The sequence below is a fragment of the Arvicola amphibius genome, chromosome 6, assembly GCF_903992535.2.
Source record: "Arvicola amphibius chromosome 6, mArvAmp1.2, whole genome shotgun sequence".
NCBI classification, from domain to species: domain Eukaryota; kingdom Metazoa; phylum Chordata; class Mammalia; order Rodentia; family Cricetidae; genus Arvicola; species Arvicola amphibius.
In genome coordinates, this window is record NC_052052.2 from 153,701,514 (window position 1) to 153,725,176 (window position 23,663).

Consider the following 23,663-nt stretch of genomic DNA (forward strand, 5'->3'; position numbering starts at 1 on the left):
TGTTAGTGACATTACCTGTTAATATGCAGGTGGAATCATGTAAAACATGGTGGTTGTGGGGATGGAATTTGCTGACGGGCAGCCCCAGGCACAGGATGAACTGGGACCCATGGCCAACTCCCTGCTCCGGTACCGCTCCCTTGAGAGACAGGCCCTGAGGGGGGGAGCACACTGCAATCACATGCCGCTCTCCATTCCTGCCGTTAGCTATTATTACCCTTGGGTTGATGCAAACCTCACGAAAGGAAAAAAGCACAAGAGATTCCAAAGCAATACACTGTTTAGAGAGACTGAAATGGCAAGCCAGGGGAGATGACAGATACGGCGATAAAAATGTGGATCTGCGAGACGTGCAATCAAGGAAGGCTATGAGCTGTGAAAACCAAGCAACCTCTGGAACCTCTATTCCCTCCCACAGCCAGACTCTTCCATATCAACCGAGCAGAAGCATCTGTGAGTGTAGTGTGAAACGGCGGGGCTGCGTCCCGCCGCCCAGTTTCATCATGTGAGGGCAGTGGGCAGCCAGGAGCGAGGGGCAGCCTACCTGGCCAGGAGGCGGACTCACTCGGGGCACTAGAGTCTGGTAGGCTGACAACACTGAGCCTATGTGATAGAAGTCCTCTGCTTATGATAGGGTGATGGGGGTAGGATACCTGGGGACCTCCCCTGAGGGTTGCTGCAGCCCACTGGTCTTCAGCCTCTCGCTGTCTGCAGTGACCCCTGAGGTCACTAGGTAGTACACTGTCCTCATTTTCCATGCACATGTTCTTCTCTTTCCAGGTTGCTATAATAAGACAATGACCATGGCCTAAGACCAAAATAAAAACAAAGCCACATTTCTATGACAACCACTTCTGAGCCAGGTACACAGCAGGTGGCACCACAAAGAGGCTCAGGCAACTGGAGAAGTTACTGTCTTCCAAGATGGAGCCTTCTGTTTTTCCCTCCCCATATCTCCACTACCTGCTCCAGACTGGACAAGTCCAGTCAAATGCTGGGAAAGGAAAAAGGGCACAGTTAACATAGACACAGCTTTAGCAGAAGCTCTTATGACTCAGAAACACAGTCTGCAAAGACCCTGGAAAACTAATCAGGTGACTATAACTGAATCTAAGTACTGCTGAACTGGCTCGTGTTGTTAATCGTACCTCTTTGCCAAGAAAAGGTTAAGAGAACTTCAGCCTGCAGTGATATTTCTTATAAAATATGTGTGTATTGTGTCTGTCTACCCACAAATACATACTTCCTATCACTAACTGGCCTCACAGACCATTCTGAATGGAGATTGTTTCGATAAAGACTTCGGGAATCAGGGTGACACTGTACAGGAACCTGGCTCTTCTGTCTTGAACTAAGGGATGTGTGAGTCCCCTCTGTGTGCTGTGATGACCATTAATGAATAAAGAAACTGCTTTGGACCTATAGCAAAGAAGGACTTAGGTAGGTAGGGAAAGCTAGGTGGAATGCTGGGAGAAAGAAGGGCAGAGTCAGAGCAAAGCCATGGAGCCTCTGGAGACAGACACTGGGAACATTACCCGGTAAGCCACAGCCATGTGGAGATACACAGATTAATAGGAGTGGGATAATATAATATAATATAATAATATGTTAGCCAATAAGAAGTTAGAGCTAATGGGCCAAGCAGAGATTTAATTAATACAATTTCTGTGTGATTTTTTTTTTTTAGGGTCTAAGCTAGTCAGGCAGCCAGGACAAATAAACGGCCTCTCCTCCAACACTAAGGGACTTTGGGGGTGTTACTGAGCCTCTTCCTCCTACCCCCTCTCTTTGGTGTCTTGGTGTCTTCTCTCTTCCTCTCTGTTATCTGAAGAAGGGACCTGATGACAGTGACCTTCCTGTAGGACAGGTGTCAAAACTGCCTAGCGGCATAGCAGGGCAGTGGCACAAGGCAGACACGGCAGAGTGCTTGGTTCCTGGGATTCACAGACCATGTCTAATTGGTCAGCAGGGACGATCTAAGGTGGAATGGTCAGATAAAGGTTGGGAAAATGGGACCGTGGAGGTGGATCTGGAGTAGATACTGGTCTATGACCCTGTGGGTAGAGAGTTATCCTTGTTCAACTCCTGAGGAAGTTTCCCAAAAAGGGTTCTCCATTGTGTGGTTTCCCCCTGCACATCTGACAGACATAGAATGGCTAACACGGGGGGGGGGGGGGGAACAGGTTGCTGCCACAGGAGTATGTGAGCCTTGGCTCAAAGACTCCAGCAAAACCCAAACAGCTCATTCTTGTTTGCAAGCTCTGTGAGGCACAGCTGGCTCAGTCCGCGCACCTGCACACATGCTGAGCACATCAGAAGGACTCAGCAAGCACCCGAGTAACCAGCAGGCTGGGATGAAGTGATACCACATGGAGCTTGCAGGCAGGCAGACATTCACACCTGCCAAGCTGGGCGGGGTTTTCTCCACTTCCTGCCATGGACTCACAAAACGAGGCAAGGCAGTTCTAAATGCAGGCCCACCTTGCTTCACACCAGAGCTCCCACACCTGACTTTGCTTGCTACATACTGGCCAAATGAACGACAGTGAACCTGAGACTCACTACAGAGACGAGCGTGAGTGTCCTTCCTGTTGGAGTGGAGGTGGGGAGATGACATCACCAATGAGGAAAGCATTCTTGCCACAGCCAAGGACTGCTGCAGGTTACGTCCTCAACAAGAGGTCCCTGCTGCCCATTCAGAGCATGACAAACTTCCTGTATGTGGGAATAAAAGGACACCTGAGCCCCAGGGTCAGAGGGGAGACCCAGGCGGGTAGGGAGAGCTATGAAAATACTGTAGGAATAGATCTACAGGATGAATAAGACGCTGAGAACTTAGTCTGTATTAATTCAGCTTCTCACAAAGACCCTTCAGCCCCACTTACAGAGAAGGAGACTGGAACACAGAGAGGTGGACCGACCTCTGGACAAGGCCAGACCCATGACTGATACGCCCACTTCCTTCTACTGTTTTATGCCCAGATCACAATCTTTTCCCATGTCTGCCTTCTCTAGATATAGAAAACAACTTAGGACCAGAACCAGTAGCCATCAGGCATCCAGTACACAACAAATGTCCCTGTGACTCCAGAGGTCCACCTGCGAAGAGGGGCCAAGGCAGGCTCCAGAAAAGTCCATAGCCTTCTCCCGATGTGGGGACTTCCAGGCCTGAGTGAATGGAGCTAGAGCCCCACAGAGTCAGAAGACAAAGCGGCCCCTGTCAGTCACGTGGCCCTTGCCCCTCTGTCACCTACAAGATGGATGACACCTGTCGCACTGATCAGGAAGCCTGGCTTCACCCACATCAGACACTGGTTCTTGTCTCAGACACTTAGCTGGCCAGAACTTCACAATCCGCCCATCTACGCGAGCCTTCTCTGAAAGGCCACCAGATGCATAGGTTTCCAGAGACTTCTTCTGCCATACCTGCCACTCCCCAGTTGGCTGTTGCGGCTGATGTTCCATCCTCCAAACTTCTTTCCCCAAAGCTAGAGGAAACCCCAACCTCACCACATGGAAAGCAGCTGTCCCACCTAGGAGGATGCTAAAATCCAAGATGTGCCACAAGAGCAGTTTCTCCATGGAGGAGACTCCGGAATGATGGGGCATTCTCATGGGGAAAGCCACATCTTCCATATGTTTCAGAGTTGCATGGATGGAGGACGAAAGTTTGGAAAGCATCAATGCCTTTCTTCCTTTTCCAGACTAGATGGAAGAACAAGAAAGTGTCTCTAAGTGATGGGGGGGCCGTAACCACCTGAGAAATGTGGAGTCGGGGGGTGGTGGCAACTGCAGGAACCTGCTGCTCCTTGGACACCCTGCAGGCTTGGCACAAACCCTTTATTTTAAAAAATTATTTGTTGTTTTTACTTTTTTAAAATTTTATGTGCTTTGGTATTTTGCCTGTATGTCTGTGTAAGAATATCAGATTCCCTTGGAGGTGGAGTTACAGACAGCTGTGAGCTGCCATGTGGGTGCTGGGAATTGAACCCATGGTCCTCTGGAAAAATAGCCAGTGCTCTTAACCACTGAGCCATCTCTCCAGCCCTCTTGACCTATGTTTTTTTAAAAAAATGTAAATAGTTACACTGATGTATAATCAATATATAAAAGTCTATATATTTTAAGTATAAACTTCAAGGAGCTTTGGTAAGTATAAATATGCACTGAGAAAATAATTGCTATAATCCAGCTAGCTAGCATTCCATTGACCTTCAAGCTTTCTTTATACCCTTTGAAATCCCTCCTCTTTATTCTTCTCCAACTTCCTCTACTATAGATAGCCATTGATTTATCCTGATTATCAGTAAAGATTACCTTACATTTTATGAAGTTTTCTTTTTGTTGTTGTTTATATGTTTTTTATTTATTTTTAAAATTGCTTTTATTGAGCTATATATCTTTCTCCATTCCCCTCTTTTCCTCCCCATAAGAAATCTATGTAATATTTTTATGATGGCCATGCATTTTAGTCTGCTCAGAATGTTTTTTTTTTAATTTATGAGCATTTGTGTCTTGCCTGTATGTATGTCCTTGTAAGGGCATCGGGCCCCTGAAACTGAGGTTACAGACAGCTGTGAGCTGTCATGTAAGGGCTGGGAAATGAACCCAGGTCCTCTGGAAGACCAGTCAGTGCTCTTAAGCACTGAGCCATCTCTCCATCCCTGAAGTTTTTATTAATGTAATCAACATATACTCTTTTGTATCTGGTTTTTCTTGGCATAGTTATTTTTAATATGCATTACGTTGTTATATGTATCAATAATTGATGCCCTTTTGTTTCTGGGTATTTTTTAGATTGTATGGCATTCTGGTTGAATGTGTGGCTGAGAAGTTCAGATGCCAAGAATGTAATTTCTCAATGTAGTAGCAGTAGGAAGTAAGGTCTCAGGCTAGGCCAGCTTTCTGCAGCTGTGACAAATGCCCAGAAAATCAGAGGAGGAGAAACAGTTGATGTGGGCACATGTCCTCAGATGCTTCGGTCCACGGTGGCTGGAGTCCCTGCTTTGGAAGCACAGAGAGGTATGAATTCACAGGGTGTGGCGAATGTTCGAGCACAGCACTCAACTCAGAGTGACCACAAAGCAAAAGGACCCAAGCAGAACTAGGGGCCTCCGAGAGCATGACCTCCATGAGTTAACTGGCTTTCCCCAGGTCCCACCTCTGAAAGGCCCCATGGCCTCTTGACAGCACGGGCTGAGGATCAAGCCTTCAACACAGCACCCTTGGGAAGACATTCCATCCAGACCAGTGGGAGGAACTCAGGTTATGGGGAACCCTTCATGAACTGACCAGTGTCTTTCCTGAGGGACCACCTAAGCTATGGCAATTCAGGAGACGGGGCTGGAGCCCTTGCGTAGTAGTGTAGATGGATGTTTTCTTTGTTGAGACGTGCTTTTCATGATTTCATCTTTCAATACCAGACATTTCAAATTAGCCTGACAGCCTTTGATAAATGTATAATTCATCGTCTAAGTCTTAAATTGCCTTTTGTGTTTAAACATGTTGAGCATTTGAACTTTATAGTCTGGATCTGAGAGTCTGTCACTCAGTTTCCGGGGGTCTAATTCTGCTCTTGATTGCTTATGTCATCTCTCACAGCTGCTTACTTCCTTCTGAAGAATCATAGTATGTCTGGCAGGGTTTGGAGGGAGTCCTGTGAAGACTTCAGGTGTGGAAGGTGGGGATTCGTGTTAGCTCTTCCAGGCACCCGCATGCCTTCCCACTCAGGATCATCTGAAGTGATCTATCTCCTACAGCATGCCAAAAACATAAATATGAACTGCCCACGCACACTAAAATCCCTGGGGTGTGTGAGTGTAGGAGGAGTCCACTTGCTTGTCCTGGCCACCCAGAGCAAAATGACCACATAGAAACTATATTATTTAAAACACTGCTTGGCCCATTAGCTCTAGCTTCTTATTGGTTAACTCTTACATCTTAATTTAACCCATTTCTAGTAATCTGTGTATCACTACATGGCTGTGGCTTACCAGCAAGATTCCAACCAGAGACAGACTCTGGTGGGGCTACATGGCTTCTCCCTAACTCTACCTTTTCTCTCCCAGCATTCAGTTTAGTTTTCCCCACCTACTTCTGTTCTGCCCTGCTCTGCTATAGGCTCAAAGCAGTTCTTTATTCATTAATGGTAATCATAGCACACAGAGGGAAATCCCACATCATGTGAGCCACAGGAAAGTTTGCCAGCCATTAACCCTTCTCACACTACTTCATCTCTCTGTTCTATGTATGTCTTGAGACATTGTCTGTGCCATGCTTGCCATCCCTGAGTGCATGCGGGCTCTTCGTTACAGTATTACAGGCTTACCCTTGTTCTCTATCCAGAGTCTAAGCTGAGACTCACAGTGTTCCTGTAGTCCTGATTCAGTACCAAGCAGATAAAAACAAAACAAAACAAAACAAAAAACCAGAAAACAAAACCTAAACTCTAAACCACCTCAAACACAAGGTGAATACCCAGATGGGGCTTTCATCTCTGCTCCCACCAAGAACTTCAGGAGTTCTCTTCAGTCTGTACACTGCTGTCTTTCCAGTGCTCCTCTGCTAGGTTAGCATTTTACCTCCCTAAACTGCAAAGCAGGGGTCAGCATCCTACCCAGCTTCCAGTGCCCTTAGCTCCTGAACCAGGATTTGGCTTAAATGTTCCAAAATTAATCATTCAAAATGATTTGTGCATTATAGCTAGATATCTTTTTATCAGACGGTTTGGGTTACCTCCAGACTATCACACACTTGGAAAGTACAGGCATGCAGACAGCTCCTGCAAAGCAATCAACACACTCCAGAAAGGAAACACATGGTGGTGTTGGCATTCAGAAGAAAGAGACAGTGTTATCTGGCCTGAGTGGTGCAGAAGGATTTACTGAGGAGACACGCTTAGGTTGAGCCTTATAGCTTAAATCCCAGGAACACGGTTTCTCCTTTAGGGAGGCTCAATCTAGTCTCTGCCATCGTTGTGAGTTAAGTGCAAAAACCTAGCAGCCGACTAGAGAAGCTGCCGAGCGGTGGTTGTACTTAGTATCCACACAGCTCTGGGTTCAAAGTCTGCCATGAATAAATAAGTTAAAATATTATAATCAAAAGGTGCATGCTGTCTGTTCCACCTTTGTCTGCCCTTTGCATAACATCATTTGAGGGTGTGCATTAGTTATTTCTAAGGGGAGCCCAAGTACCTGACCTAGACAGCTTTCAGCAAGAAAATGTTAAACAGCAGGAGAGAAACTGCCCTAATCCTGCACATGGACACCTTTTGCACACCCCACCTTGACTGATACATGCCATTACCTGCCATTCACTCTACTGGAGAGAGGCTGGGGTTAGGGTGACAGAGAAAAAAATCAACAGACTTGTGTGGAAAATTCCAGCACATTGTTGGAATGTATGTCATTGTGATTGGTTTATTAAAGAAACTGACCGGCCAATAGCTGGACAGGATAAGGTTAGGTGGGAGAACCAGACTAAGGACATGGGAAGGAGGGCGGAGTGGGAGGAGTCACCAGCCAGATGGAAAGGAAGCAGGACGTGCAAGAGAGGTAAAAGTCATGAGCCTCGGGGCAGCACATAGATTAATAGAAATGGGTTCATTTAAATTGTAAGAACTAGTTAGTAATAAGTCTGAACTATTGGCTAAGTATTTGTAATCAATATTAAGTCTCTGTGTATTTATTTTGGAGCTATAGACTTCAGTGCCAAAGCAGTTCTTAATGGCTTTGGAGAACCTGGTGGAATGTCATACTTTGGGCTTCAGAACTTCCATAGTGCCTGGAGTATGCTCTCTGTGGATCTCACTGACCTGGACTTAGCCATCCAGGAGAGCTGCCCACTCCTGGAGAGTGCCCTTCCTCTCCTAACTCCTGCAGAAGGCTCTGAGCACAGTCATTTAAACTGAAGGAGACAAAACAAAATTCTCCCAACTTTTCACTGACTTCAGAAAAAGGAATAAAATCGCCTTGGTAAAAGTGAGATCACCCTTAAAGTCATTATCTTCAACGTCCAAGTACAGAACGGTTCAGGTGAGTGTTAACCAAACTCTAATACAGAATGAGGAGCTCCTTAATTCCCTCACATGTGGTATGGGTCCTGGAAAAAGGCTTGGGAAATGAGCAGAATTCTCCGGGTGCTGCCGACTCTGAGACTGAATTGTTCTCTTGGAAAACACTGAGAAAGATGCATGGCTTTACCCAGGTGAGTGATATAGCCAAAGGGAATGTTGTGTTTGTTCCCTTTAAAGAAAACAGCAACATGATAACTTAATTAAAGTTGTTTGTAATGACTTAATTAGATTTATAGCACTGTGCATACTCATTCTGGCCAGGGACCCTTCCATCTTCTAAATGGTGGGAAAGAAGAGGTCTCAGGTGCTTTGTAGTTTTACCTCATCCATCTTCCGACGAGGTGCACCAGGCCCCACTGTGTTCAAATAAGTGCTTCATCAAATAGGTCAACTGTGTGTTCAGCAGAACTGACAGCAAAAAGGCCCCCTCTCCCTAACGTATTTTTAATAAAGGGATTAATTATATGATGTTTTACTTGGGGCATCTAAAAAGAAATAAAAATTATTTTTTCAAATCTTGTTTAAACGTGTTTGCATAAAGGAGCTAGATAAACGTGAAACATTATGGGGAGCAAGCCAACAAGCAGAGTCTGTCCGCGGTCTCTGCCTCAGTTCCTGCCTCCAGGTTCCCGCCCTGCATTCCTGCCCTGTCTTCCTTGGATGACATTATAAATTATAGTTTAAGCTAATTGAAATAATTAATTGAATCACTTCCTTCTGCTCTAACTTCTGTGATGAATCTGCATGCTGAAGAAGTCTGGGTAAATCCACGGATGCCTTTTGTTATAGATGGCATCTGAATGTCTGTGTTTCCCGAAAACATCACAATAACCATTTCCCCAAAAGTTCATCCTCAGGAACCAAAAAGACAACGTTATCTTGGCGTGTCTAAAATGATGCAGAGAACTGAAGACATGTTCTGCAGAAAGTTTTAAGGATTAGGCCAAATGGCTTCAGAGGATCCTGCATTCAACTAGTACTGGTTCTATATTTCAGGGATTTTCCCCCTTTAACCAGACAACATTCTCGGCATAAAGGTCTTTTTTTATCACGTGTCTTCCTATAGGTATGGTTCCTGATTGAGCTCAGGGGATGACTGAGTAGACAAGAACACTTGCTATGTAAGAAGAAGGCCTGAACTGGAACTCCCAACATGCACATAAAAGCCAGGCACTGGCTCCTGGGCCCGTATCCAATGTTAAGAGGTGGAGATGGACAGATCCCAGTCAGTCTAGCTAAACCAGCAAGCCTCAACTCAGTGAGAGACATGGTCTTAAGTTATCAGGGCAGAGGATGAGAGAGGAGAACATCAGAAATCCTCATGTGGCCTCGAGCAAGTAGGCATGAATGCATACACATGGTGTGTAAACACACGCACGCACGCACGCACACACACACACACACACACACACACACACACACGGTCACAAATATTCTTGCACTGGCTCAAACTAATGCTACTTAGCTGATGACCCCAAAGAAGTGACCACTTCTGATAGAGGAAAGGGTGCCTTTAAATGAGCCTAGTCTAAAATGTGGTTCCTGTCTTTCTGCTGTTAAAAAAGTCTTTCTCTTAATCATAGAGAAGCAGGGCTCACAAGGCCAGAGCAGGCCACTCACATAGCCTCATCACAGGACAAAGATTTGATTAAGAGAAGACTTTTGATTCAAAGTGAGCCAATTAGAGGCCTTCCCTGGATCCTAGCACAGGTTAGGGCACTTTTCCTAATGCGAAAGCAAGGGAATCCGAGGGTTTCAGAACCCACACTCTTTGCAAATAGAAAGGGATTATTTGTAGCATGAAGCCAGGCAGAGCGAGGAGCCAAAGGACGGGGAGGGGAACCCCATGCTACCCAGGAGTTTCCCATTTCCTGCCAAGGCCTGTGTGTCTCAGTGTCCCCTCAAGCCATCTATATCAGAAACTTCCTTTTTATAGTTTAAGCTAACTTTGAGGCACATGTTCCTGCCATGTAAAGTCGGATGTGTTATGATGACAGAGCTGATAGGTCTGAAGCTTTTCGCCGGGTTTTTATTGCAAAGTAAAAGCCGTGACCCCAGTCAGACCAGGGCTCAAATATTGACTCTGATGTTTCCGGACCATGCTGATCCTTTAGCTGTTTCTCTCTCTCTCCCCCCAGCTTTTACTTGGGGATCAACAACAGTGTGTTCTTGTAATGACCAAAAGGGACTTGGCAAGGAGAAGGCTTATTTCATCTCACAGTTGATAGTCCAGCATCCAAGGAAGACAGGGAAGGAATGCAGGGCGGGAACCTGGAGGCAGGAACTGAGGCAGAGACCGCGGACAAACTCTGCTTGTTGGCTTGCTCCCCATAATGTTTCACCTTGTTTTACACACACACACACACACACACACACACACACACACACCAGGATCACCTCCTCAAAGGTGGCACCACCCACAGTGGACTGGGGCCTCCCACATTGATCATTAATCAAGAAAATGCCCTTAAACCTTGCCCACAGGCCAAACTGATGGGAGAACCAGAGTTTGTGTCAAGGCGACAAAGACTAACCAGCTCACTGTGCTTTGAAAACCTGTTGAAAGAACAGACAATAAAATGCCGCTTGGCACAAAAGCTCAAGGCATTGTGGTCAACATGGCCTCAGCAAGCAGCACCTGCCCCCCAGCACTGATAAAACGTCACCATGGTAGCGGCCGTGAGATAACATGTTCATCTGTCCTTCAGAACGCTGTCATACAGTAGACGGGCACACGGCTGCTAGTATTAGAGCTACATTCCTAACCTGCCTTTGCAGCCTTTTCTGGGGTCTGTGAGGTAATTCTGGCTAATGGGCCATGAACGGATGAGGCTGGTGACTTCTGGATGGTTCCTGCTTTCATTGCCTGTTTTGACTGCACTGGCTGGGCACAGAAGCCTTGCTACACCTGCAGGCAAAACTTCACTATTCTAATTATTGTGGATGACAGAATACCAAGCCAAACGGGCCCTGGGAAACCCCAGTCCGGAGGCAGCGCCTCAGTTCTGGGTTGCTTCTGTGTGGACCAGAGGCCAGAGTTGATGGGTTTAAGTTTCTGTTTCATCTAGGATTTTGTCAGAGCAGCTAGAACCCATATCTTCCTGAATATGTAGTTAGTTCTCTAGGTATTGTTTACTCCTCGTGGAAGGTCTTTGGAGAGGGCAATAACACGAGAGCAAAAGTCTATTTAAAAAAGCTGAAGGTAACCAAGAAATGAGCTCTCATTACCAAATGACGTCTGACTCCCTCAGACTAAGACAGGAAGTTGTAAATGAACATGGCCTGAGGGGGAAGGCAAACTGGGGCATCTGCCATCCATACGGGATTTCTCCCGAAATCACAAACTTTCTAATGTATGAAGCAAAATCACTTAGAGTTGGCTAGAAGCCACCAAGTACCTCTCCAGAGTCATGAAGCCTCTACAGTTGACCTTTTCTATGCAACAGAAAATCAAAGCCATGAATTGGACTCCAGAGCATTTATCAGGCCGCTCCTCTCCACTGGGGTCTCTCTGCTCTCTTTCTCCTGCTTCCAAGAGCATGGACAGAATAGGTCACAATCACTGAGCCTCTCAGTGCTGTCTAGGGTAGCCTCTGGAGGCAGCTGCCATTTCCCGCCTTCACTGCTGCCCCAGTACACCGGGCTCCGAGGCTCGGTGTAGGCAGAGGCAAGCATCCTGCCTGCAGTTCCCAGTCTGTGCAAAGGCAGCATCCTGCCTGCAGCTCTCAGTGTAGACAAAGGCAAGCATCCTGCCTGCAGTTCCCAGTGTAGGCAAAGGCAAGCATCCTGCCTGCAACTAGTGTGGGCAAAGGCTGCATCCTGCCTGCAGCTCTCAGTGTAGGCAAAGGCAAGCATCCTGCCTGCAACTCTCAGTGTGGGCAAAGGCTGCATCCTGCCTGCAGCTCTCAGTGTGGGCAAAGGCTGCATCCTGCCTGTAGCTCTCAGTGTAGGCAAAGGCAAGCATCCTGCCTGCAGTTCCCAGTTGCTTCATTGCCTTCTTCATCAACAGCAAGGCTCTCTGCCAGTAGCCATTTGCAAGCGAAGGCTATACACAAGCCGCAGGTCTGCCGGGAACAGGCTTACCCCTACCACCAGCCTCAACTAAAGACAGACAAAGCAGTGTAACAAGGCTTTCATGGCGGGAATGCCCACAGGTCAGACATCCTAGAAGCTGAAAACAGTGCCTACAGCCAGCTGGAGGAGTCTCACAAGACTACACCCCGAATCAGCTTCAATCCTCTGAACTTCCTGTTCTTGGAAAATCTGGCCAACAGAGACTACACTTGCCAAGAACTTCAAACACGACCTTTACTTGGTAGCGATTGTTAGAAACTATTAAGATGCCTCGGCAAGGACAATATAGTCTGTGGGACAGCGCGCTGGAGGAAACGCCAGCCCTGTAAAGCAAGCGCTCCTGCCCCGCCCTCACTCCTGCTCTTTCAGAACCAAAAGAACACATTTCCTTCCAAGGCAGTTCTTAACTCTGCATCTCTTTCCGGGCAGGCGGGCGTCTAGACGTAAATGAGCCATTTGCTAATTGTTTAACAGCATTCAAGGAAGAAGATGACGGGGGGGGGGGGGGCGCAAACAGCTGGGTGTTTCCCTGCTTGTTTTCCAGTTATCAGCAGGCGTGTGCCAGAGAACAGCGCTAACTCTTCAGAAACCTGTGCCACCAAGAGACCCCTCTTGTCAGGGTCTGTTCAGGTCCTGGCTCGGGAAGGAGCAGTTGTGGACATCAGAACCTCTGCTGGTGTGACCAGTGGAAGATCCCAGGAGAGATCCTGCCAGGGAAACTCCCCCAGGGATGGGACAAATTGGCCCAAGTATCCGAATTGGAAGAAGTACTGGATAGCATGTACCTGTGTGAGGTCATTTTACGGACTATCCCGGAAATGATGTTCCCACCTGGGGAAAAGTCGTGGATATCATGTACCCACAGAGAAGCCATTCTAGATAGCATTTTTCTCTGTGAGAAACAGTCCCAGCAGAACTCTCCTATGGACCCTCTCTGAGCTTCCAAGACCTGAGCACCACTCCGAATCTGGCGCCACTTCTAAAATAGCTTTCCCTTCTAGAAGTAGAATAGCTGGCCCACCTGAATGGAGCACAAATCTAGCAGCCTGGGCCCTGCTCCACCCAGCTTCCCCCCAGCTCTGTGGGGAGCGGCAGCAAAGGAAAGGGATTTGTAAATGATGGGCTCCAGGCATTGCAGGCATGGCCAAGACACTGTTGCCAGGAGACCGGTAAGCTCAGTAAGTAATGTTGGAATTACGTAGGTGTCCTTAATCTGAGTTTGTAATAGAGATCATTTTATATTTGAAATCTCAGTCACCAAGACCAGGCCAACTTGCTGGTGCCACTGTAGATGGTTTTCTACACATGAAAATAAACACTGTGCCAGTCTTGAACTCTGCCAGCAGGTCTGTCAGCCACCAGTGTCCTAACACACATTCCTACCCTTCATTCCTACGTGAAGGCAGGTGAATGCAAAATCGTTACTCTATAATGGAATCACCCAAAGCTTACAAAGTAAAGTCCAAAGTCTTTCCTGTGGTCTTCAGCTTACTAAATGTGGCCGATTGTTTCTCTATAATCAGCAAATGGCTCGCTTACATCTAGATGCGAGAGAGATGTGATGTTTAGGTCTGTTGTAGAGGAAAACATGCTCTCCCCCTTTAGAAACTGTACGTGTGCTTCATAGGCCTGGAGTTTCTGTATCAGCCCTGTGCCCCGGCAGATAACCCAGCCGCATTGACTGCAGGGTTGGCTGCAGTCATCCACAGGGTTGGCTTGGTCTTGCCATGTAACATCATAGGAATCACACCTACAACTGGTACCTCTGGGGCTGAAATGGGGTTGAAATATTGGAAAATGCCTGCTGCAGAATTTTATTCCTGAGTATATATTCCTCTACTAGTTCCTTTTACCTTGCCCTCCTGGCATCTGGACCACAGGGAAAGAAAATGGAAGTAGGACTTGCCTTTCAGAATGGGGAAGGAAAACAGACTTCCAGTAATGCCTATAAAGCCAGCATCCCAGACATGCTGGAGTTACCAGAATCAAATCATCACTAAACTCAATCTCTAATCAATTTTACCCAGGATCAAGAGGAAGAAAGGAAGGAGAAACTGAGGTATGCCGGGGGGGGGGGGGGGTGTCAGGACCACTCCCACAGGGTATTTAAGTGAACTCCCAAAAGAGGATCACATGGCCTCTTTTCCTTCCTCCTGGTGATCATTTGTGGCCTCCCAGTTCTCCCTTGGGGCCACCTGGGAGCACAGGAATCCTATTAAACCTGGATATTTCTTAATTTGGCTTGTTTTGATTTGGCTTGATTGGGATTTTGCATTGGCAGAGAGCTTGCGTTAGGAAAAATTCCTAACAGCAAGCAGTAGATGCCACCCTGTGAAACTGCCCTGGAACTCAGGAAGACAGATGAAGGCAAACAGCTCTGCAGCAGGAGATGGGAAAAGCCAGAGCTCTGCTTCTCTATCGGAAGCACCAACTCCCAGGCTGTTTCTCCCAGGTCAAGCGATGTGGTGTGTGTCTTTGGGCAGAGTGCATCTCTCTTCCCTCTTTGGCCTTCAGCCACCCCCATCACATGTCACTTTGTTTGGTCTCCTTGGTCAGAAGTTATCTGAGTCTGCCTTCCCCAGAACAGCCAGGCTGCTCAGAGCACAGAGACCTGAGGAATGAACAGACCTGCGGTGGTGTTTATGATACTGACAATAAAGACCAACCTTGGACGTGTACGTGTGGCCATCAGATCCGCAGACCATCGCTGACTGTGCCACGGGGCAGGGCTTGCACTTAATCAGATTTGAAGGTCCAACCCAGTGTTTGTGAGCCACATTCCCCTTCTTTTGCCTAAGGAAGAAAAAAGGGGACAAGTTAGTCGAAACTCTGCCCTGCTCCCATCGATGCTCCCTAGGTTCCCAAAGAAAACAGCTATATACACACACACACACACTAAAGCAGCCCTAAAGCAGATAAGAGGCCCGAGGGATGCTAGCCAGAACTCCCATTTGTTCCAAGTCATTAAAAGGTACCAGGAGTTTTCTCTCCAAAGCACGCTTTCCATTCAATAGCTGAACCAAGCAAAATGGTAGCCATTAAAACACTGCAAATCACATACCCACATAGAACGAACATCCCAGTCATCTCAGAAACAATGAGAGAGAAAGAGCGGTGCAGTCCGCCCCTGTGCCGGGTCAACATATCCCAAGCATCCTCAACAGTCTCCCACAGCCTTACACTCTCCTGGGGCTGCTGGGTCATTTCCGTATGGGTAACCCGTGCCACTGTGTGAGCACTTCACACAGAAATACTCTGGGTATATGTTAAAGCAATTTCCCTATAGCTTCCAACTTGCCCCTTGGTGAAGGCTAGGGTGATGTCACTTCTATTTATACAACCAGAATTCCCTTCCATTCCAGCTCCCGCTTCCACATCTCACCTTGGTTGTAAATGGTAAGTGTCAGGGACTGTGATGGCTGTGTGCACAGAAAGAACCCCATCTCTGTATCACAGGCCACTGAAAGAGAGGGTCCTGCAGTGCCTGCTGTCCTTTGTCCCTCAGCCAAAGCTGATCTCCATGCAGTTCACTGCGTGACTCCCATGGGCCATGGGCAAACACCTCTGCACTGCCCATCAACCCGGCACTAGGCAGTGTTCAGTGTTCGCCAATCAGATGCCACGATTCCCTTGAGGTCTTTTGCTCTGGCAATCAGTCCTGCACAGGGATTAGCACATGGTGGACTCTGCAGCCGGAAAACACAGTTCACACCCAGGGAAAACACAGTTCACACCCAGGGAAAACACAGTTCACACCCAGCTCTACCACTTAAGTATAGTGTGACCTTGACAAGACACTTAATGCTAGAATCCCAGTTTCTCATCTATAAATGAAGGAAACAGAAACAACTTCTTGTGGCTATTACGAAAACCACAATGTGTTATGGTTTGAATTCAAAATGCCTCAATGGGCCAATGTACTGGGGATGTGTTTGTGGGAAATGTCCCACACTAGATGATATTCTGGGGGCCTGTTTGGGGGGAATTTCCCCAACGGGCTGATATAAAATACCCTGAACAGAGTTTGTTTGTTAGCTGATGTGTTTTTGGGAAATTATTGGGTCCTGAGGGTGGGTGGGGGGGGGGGTTCTGATACAACAACAGATTAAGCCCTTAAGGGATTTAAATAGAATGGAATTACAAGAAGCAGGCAAGACCTCTTCGGGGGGAAAAAGGATCTCTGGGGACGAGGCATGTCCTTGGGAACTATATGGTCGGATCCCTTCCTGTGTTTGTTTTCTGTTTCCTGTCTGTCATGAGCTGAGGCACCACTGGCCCTTTCTTCCTCCTTCCAACGCCATGATGCTCTGCAACGCTGTGAACTAAAACCTCTCCACCCCTGAGCCCCAAATATACAATTCCTCCCTTCAAGCTTGCTTCTGCAGCAACAACCATAACTAGTGCAACCTTCAAAACAAGAAGCGATAGAAACGGCGGCTATTATAACTGTTTCCCCAATAGATAGGACAAAGTGTGATAAACCCTTGGGACTTAGATCCAGAGAGCCTTTAACCACAAAGAGCTGGTGAAGCCAGAAGGAAATCTGCTCAGCCAGGTGAAAAAGGACACCCCCCTTGCCAACCTCCCACCCCCTCCCCACCTTAGTCGGCCATCAGGAATTCAGCTATGGTGACTGCGGTGTGTTGCCCTCTTCCAAATGAGAGGGAGAGAGAGATGGGGGAAGGGAGGAATAAGGGAGGGAGGAAGGGAGGCAGGGAGGAATACAGGAAACACTAATTTGGTTCTTATGCCACACCTCAGGCCTTCATCAGTAATTTAAAGGATGCAGTGGGTGAGGAGAGAGTGTTTGGAGAATTCCCGTAGAGTAACATCAAAGGGAATCAGTTGATACCCACAGCACAGCCCCTAGGCCAACAGGGATCCAGGCTGGAGAGAAAACATTTCTGAACCTGTCTGACCAAAGAATCAGAGAAGAAAGTTCTAGGAGGGCAGAGACCACCCAGGATTGACCCTGTTTTACTGAAGAGGGGACCAGAAGCACAAGAGAGGTGGAGTCCTGTCTGACTTGTGGATATGCTTGGTGGTGAGGCGTAAGGCATGCAGAGAGTTCTATTGTTGCTGCCACAATACACCATGACCAAGGCAACTTAAAAAAGAAAGCATGTACTTGGGCTTAGGTTTTGTGGTGGTTTGCATGAGAATGGACTCCCTCCCCCATAGACTCATATGTTTAGATACTTGGTTCCTGGTTGGTGGAATGGTCTGGGAAGGATTAGAAGGTGTAGGAAGAAATGGGATTTGAGGTTTCCAAAGCCCATGCTTAGTTAGTGCTTGTTCTCATTCTCTCTCTCTGTCTCTGTCTCTCTGTCTCTCTCTCTCTCCTTTTCTCTCTTCAACTTGCAGATGAGGATATAAGCTCTTAGCTGCTACACCAACATTATGACTACCTGCTTGCCCTCCTGTTGCCATGGTACCCACTATGGTGATCATTGGACAACATCTAGAAACTGTGGGTCCTCAAATACAAGGCATTCTTTTATAAGTTGCCTTGGTCATGGTGTGTGTTGACACCTAACTAAGACAGACATTTCAGGGGGGTTAGAGCTGAGAGCTCACATCTTGATTCTCAAGCAGGAGGCAGAGAATACAATGGGAATGGTGCTAATCTTTCGAAACCTAAAAGTCTGCCCCCAGTGGCACAGCTCCAACAAGCCTACATCTCCAATCCTTTCTAAACAGTTCCACCATCTGCAGACCAAATATTCAAATATGAAGCTATGGAGGCCATTCTTCTCAAACAACCATGGTCCATCTCAGTCCAACCTAGAACAGTAGCTTTAAAAGTCTTTGAGAACACCCTTTGTCTGTGTTGTTGGGGTTCTGCCTGCTTCCCAAAAGCTGCCCACAATGGCCTGACCTCTCCATCTGGGATGGACATTTTTCATCATTTGAGTTGATGAATCACAGGGACTGGAGGGCCGTTATTCTTCTTCAACAGACATGACTCTCTCAAGGCCTGCTTAAGCCAACTGATGCGAGTAGCCATGTGAGACTCACCATGGCAGAGGAAGGGGCTGTCAGTGCACAGTTCATGTTTGAGCCCACAGTTTCCTCAGAGTACCTCACATTCATTTTCCACACGACACCCTGCCTGTCACTGACAGTGGGACAGCAAGAACAAGGAGCCGTGCTGACAGGTGGTAGATCTTCTCTTGGGTAAGACCCCGGAAGGCCGAGACAATTCCTGTGCTGAGCTTCCAGAAGGAGCAGTAAAGTCCACAGTTTCCCTGGAGTGAGCATGCCCCTGTGTGCTGACGCTGTAGGAGAAAGGAGCCTCGTGGAGTTCAGCCAAAGGCTAGGAGGGAGAAGTGAACGCTGCGAAGATGCAGCCCATTATCAATCACCAGCTAAGGACAAGCGTTCTCTGTCTCTGAACCTGAACCTCACTAGTAAATTAAATTCTTTAAGCGAGGCGAGGAGGGGAGGCTGGCTGGTGTCTACTAGAGTTATGGCACCTCGTGGATGTTTAAGGTTCCCCTGTTGGGTGGAGGTTTTGCCCATGCCTGCCATGTAGCCATAGGATCACAGAATGTTGGAGCAGCAAGGGCCTTAAAACCAATCTAGATAATGTTTCCTGTATATCTGTGTCCAGTTACCCAACAGTCTTGTTTGGTAATGAAGAACCACTTAGTGTGCTCGTCCCTGGGGAAGATGATTTCTCTCAGTCTCAGCATCCCGTGGTTGTCCAGAGCTCTCTGTGCAGGCCTGAAGCCTTGTGATCATTCCCACGTCCACTTTGGCGTGTTTACTGCTCTTGCTCTTGCTCAGTTTGGCTTAGGCAGCCATGTTGGTGAGGCTTTCTGGGTGCAGGTAAGACACGGGCTCACAGAAAACTCACTGGTCCCTTGGTTCTTACAATCTTTCCACCCCTGCTCTGCAATGTTCCCCAAGTCTTAGGTGCAGGAGTATTTGGTGGATGTATTCATTGGTAAATCTACATTTTGGTTGGTTACAGTTTTCTGTTATACAGACTAAGCAGGTTTATTTAAGAATATGTGTGTGTGTTTATGTGTGCATAAATATAAATACATATATGTGTATATATGTATATACAACAATCAATAATAAGAGAGATCATTAATTTGAAAGAGAGCAAATAGGGAGGTTTGGAGGGAGGAAAGAGAAGGGAGAAATGATGTAACTATATTATGATCTCAAAATGAAAAGAAAAAACCTTTAAAAACTAATTAGATGAGTAACTTTGCCATATAAATGAAGAATTAGAAACATGGCAAGAAAGCGATTTGTGATGTCACACTGGCACATGGCAATTGCATCATAGCTATTTTCCCGAAAACCTTGGCAATGATCGGTAAGACTTGAATCTCCTACTGGGGATCTATACTATCATTAGAAGGGTTCGGTTACATAAGAACAACTTCTCTGAGAGCACGTCCCTAGCTCTCTACCTGCAGAGGAGAGAATATGTCATGCCCAGCGGTGGGTGGTCATGGACCGTGTCTAGGTAAAAGCACCTTAGGCCTTGCCTTATACGATGGGGAGACTTTTAGTAAAAAGCCTTTATACCATTCCATTTTGTTGCTGGTCCCAAAGACCCATGAGATGAAGGCAGTCCACTTATTTCAACCCAGGCAGAAGCTCAGTGGAAATGGCATTCAGCCTGTGGTATCTATCTAGAAGCCAAGTCTGGAAAGCTAATGTGCCACTAGATGTAAGTCAATGGGCCTGAATTTCCCTGATGCCTGTGTGTAGATTTGATTCCGCCAATCCAGTACAAATCATAAAAAAAAAAAAAACAGCTCAGTCCAGGCAAGTGACTAAGAATTCTTACTCAAGTGTTTCAACGTCTGAGTCAATGAGGAGTGAGATGCGATGAAGCAATTTTGATGGAAATGTTACGCCCTGTGTCACAGACATTCGTCAACAGGGGTGACAAAGCAATTTGGTCTGGAGGTAGGTCCAGTCAGCCTTTCCCTGGCCACCGAGCTGACTCATTTCTGCCTTGCAAGACTGAGGGGCAGCCTCACCTCCTATGGGTTGATAACACGGCAAAGAAAATCCCAGCCTATAAGCCCCTATTTGATAATATTGTGTTTGTGCTATAGCAAATAAAGCTTCCCTGAGGATCAAAGTGCAGAGCTAAGCCACTAGTTAGCCAGAGATGCCAGGCAGTGGTGGCACACACCTTTAATCCTAGCACTTGGGAGACAGAGGCAGATGGATCTCTGTGAGTTCAAGGCCACCCTAGGCTACATGAGATTGAATCATCTAAAAGAGAAACAGAGCCAGGCAGTGATGATGGCTCACATCTTTAATCCCAGCACTAGGGAGGTGGAGACAGGAAGTGATATGGCTGGGCAGAGAGAGGAATATAAGTTGGGAGGCAACAGGAGCTCAGGATTCAGTCTGAGGACTTGCAGAGACAAGATACCCCATTTGGTCTGAAGACTTCATAGAGGTTAAGAACTAGTGGCTGCTGCTCTGCTTCTCTGATCTTTCAACTTTCACCCCCTAATATCTAACTCTGAGTTTTTATTATTAAGACCAGTTAGAATTTGAGCTACACCCCTTATAGACAGCCAGTCAGAGCAAGCATCACCACTGCTCCTGTTCAGTCTATTAAACCATTTTTCCTCAAGTTTTCTGCTCTTGGTCTACCAAATTTCCCTTCGTTCATGTTTCTGAAGGATGAAAATGGCTCTTAACTACATATCTGATCATGAGATCCTCAATGAAACCCTCACTCTCCTGTCTCTCTGACCACACTTTAGACTATAGTTTGGTGGTAAATTACCTTAACAGTCTTAACATCCTCACTGTGTGCTTGGATCCAGTCACCAACCTGTATGTGTACATGTGTGCACATTTTGCATGTGCATATGTGCATGTGTGTACATATGAATGTGTACATGTGTGTGCATGTGTGTATATGTGGGGTGTGTGTACATGTGAATGTGTGCTCATGTGAATGTGTGCATGTGTACATGTATGCACCAACTTTTATTTCACCTACACTCACTTATTTCCCCAAGCCCTCAATGATGGCTCTGTGTCATCATGCATCATCCTCCTCCCTAATGTATCTTCACACCTACATGTGTGTCTTTCCCCCACCCCCAACCCCTCTCTTCAAAGGCTGATTCATACATTAGCTCACCGGGAAGCCTCCTGGGGCCCCGTAGCTGGAGCCCCTTCACAGACAGTGTCATTGTCCATGCCTTCATCGTGGCTTGTAATCACTTCCAGGTCAGAGGCCCCAAACAAGCACCTGGACTCTACCTGGCCAGTAGTAAAGTCTACATCTATCCCCAAGCAGCACACACATACCAGGATGGAAGCCTGGGAGCCATCATGCAGCCCCGTCCTTCCTGTCTATACCGCCTTCCCCACTCAGGGCTACTAGTTCTAGATCCAGCCAGCTCTTGGTGGAGCCCACATCTCTTCTCTCTGAGTCTGTCGGTGGCTTTCTAGCTTCACAACAGATGGCTATTCCGACTCAAGCTTTCAATGCATTGCCTTCTATGGACCCTTTCCCAACCCCGTGACTAGTACACCAAGTAGCTGGTCATAGCAATATTTGTTCCAACACAGCAACTTGACCAGACCTAGTGGTGACATTAACTACAGCACAAAGTGCCTCTTCTATGTCTATCTTCCTTAGGATACTGTATGCTCCAGAAAGCAACTCTCACCAATTCTTCTTCCTCTGCCTGCCTCTGAGAGGAAGGCAGGCCAGTTCTTCTGTATTTTCATCATATGTTATATACAGTTCTTCAATTAATCAAGGAATATTGTTTAGTGCCATTGATAAAGAAATGTGGACTAGAGCAGAAATATGAAGAGTGTACTCTATCAATAAATGCTAATGGCTGCACTCCAATGACAGCCACCTCTTCTAACAGATTCAGAGGGTGACCCAGCACCACACATGGACACTGTGTTAAATCTATTTATCTCTAAAACATTCTTTGGAATACAGATCAGAAGACACCTATAAGATGCAATCACAAGCCCATCCAGCCGTACTCATCATTTGTATAAGAACAGTTCGGTGGTGGTCATAGACACAATCACACACTCACAAGGTGACCACAGTAGGACAGACTGACCAAATCGTGGCAACTCTCTTCCAGCTTGCTCCTGTCCAGGTTCCCAGACATGCCACCTTTAATGTCTGGCTGCCTACACCGGTGCTGACCACTCCCGCTTTGAATTCAGCCATGCTGCCTCCCCCATCACACACCTGCAGCCAGGTGATGTCAAGGGAGTCTGATGACATCAGCTGCGACCTGGCAGTTCCCTTGCTGTTGCGGAGTGGTGCCATGGTCAGGGCCCACCACAGAACTGGCAGAACAATCATTTTTTCAACAATAAATACATGTGTATGAATCAATTTACCAACGTGATCCTGCTGTTCAAAATTCAGCCATTTCTGTCAGGATATTTTAATGGCAAGAGGACTGGGAGTGGGTGGCTGATAAAAACACGGTAGAAATGTTGCCCTTTTTCCTTTCAGTCACCGAGGAGGGGCTTTCCTGTCACACAGCATTCTACCATGCTTGAGTGTCTGTGGGAAGATCGGTTTCCCTCTCTGTGTGAACAGCTGGTGAAGGGGCAAGGCAACTCCAAAGAGTAAATGACTGCCAGGCCAGTCCATTTGCTTCGAGTAACCATCACACACCAATCTAGAGGTCCAAATGCACCTCCCTGCTTCTTCTCACAGCGGCTCTCTGGGGGTAGCCGCCATTAGGACTCATTCCCAGGCCGAAAAACCAAGGCTTACATAATCCTACCCCATCAACAGACCTAATTTCCTGGCTTGTCTTTGTTCTCTGGTTGCCTAAGATGGGCCTGTCTGCGCAGAGGTGTAAGAACCCATCAACAGACAATCTCTCCCCAGCATTAACAGCCTTGGTTTGCTGCCGTCAAAAGGACTGCATGGATCCATTCTCATGCTAATATCAAACTGCCCATTCAAGAATAAAATTGAATTTGTTTGCAAAATCAAAACTAATTGGTTCTAAAGCAGGGATGGGAGATACCCAGATTGTTGACATGGTGGCTATTTTGAACCAGAGACAAAATAATGAGTGTTAATTGAAATGAAAACATGTTAACCATTGGAATAATCTGTCACGTACAATGATGCTGGGATTTCTCGGTTGTTAGGGTTATTTCAGTCATTATCCCGTGTCATAAAATTACACAGGAGCAGCATAATGGCGTGTGTCATTTATGAAAGCTGTCCCAATGGAAGCGACAGGTTCCCACGTGACAGACTCCCCATCCCAGCACGCGTGGGCTTGCGAGGCCCCGTTTCCAGGTGAAGAAGGTTCCAGACGTAGGATCCTGTGCAAACAAGTACGGCTTTATTAATGAGGCAGCAGGACTAGAGAAAAAGAGTACGTCTCTGGGCAAGGCAGGACCAGTAGTACTAGATACTCAGTGGCACAAAAGACCAGCTGTGTGGGGAAGCCTGAGATGTAAAAGGACAGGAATGTGATGAGGACAGCTGCTAGATATTTGCCGAGGG

At 46.9% G+C, this 23,663-nt stretch overlaps 1 protein-coding gene across 3 annotated transcripts in view; it reads right to left on the bottom strand.

Moving 5' to 3' along the window:
- Positions 1-23,663, bottom strand: part of Spock1 (SPARC (osteonectin), cwcv and kazal like domains proteoglycan 1) — a 454,175-nt gene that overhangs the window by 99,592 nt on the left and 330,920 nt on the right. For all 3 annotated transcript variants that reach the window (XM_038334014.1, XM_038334016.1, XM_038334015.1), the window contains one exon: positions 14,815-14,941. In XM_038334014.1, the coding sequence (XP_038189942.1) occupies positions 14,815-14,941 (127 nt within the window). The remainder of the gene's footprint in view (positions 1-14,814; positions 14,942-23,663) is intronic.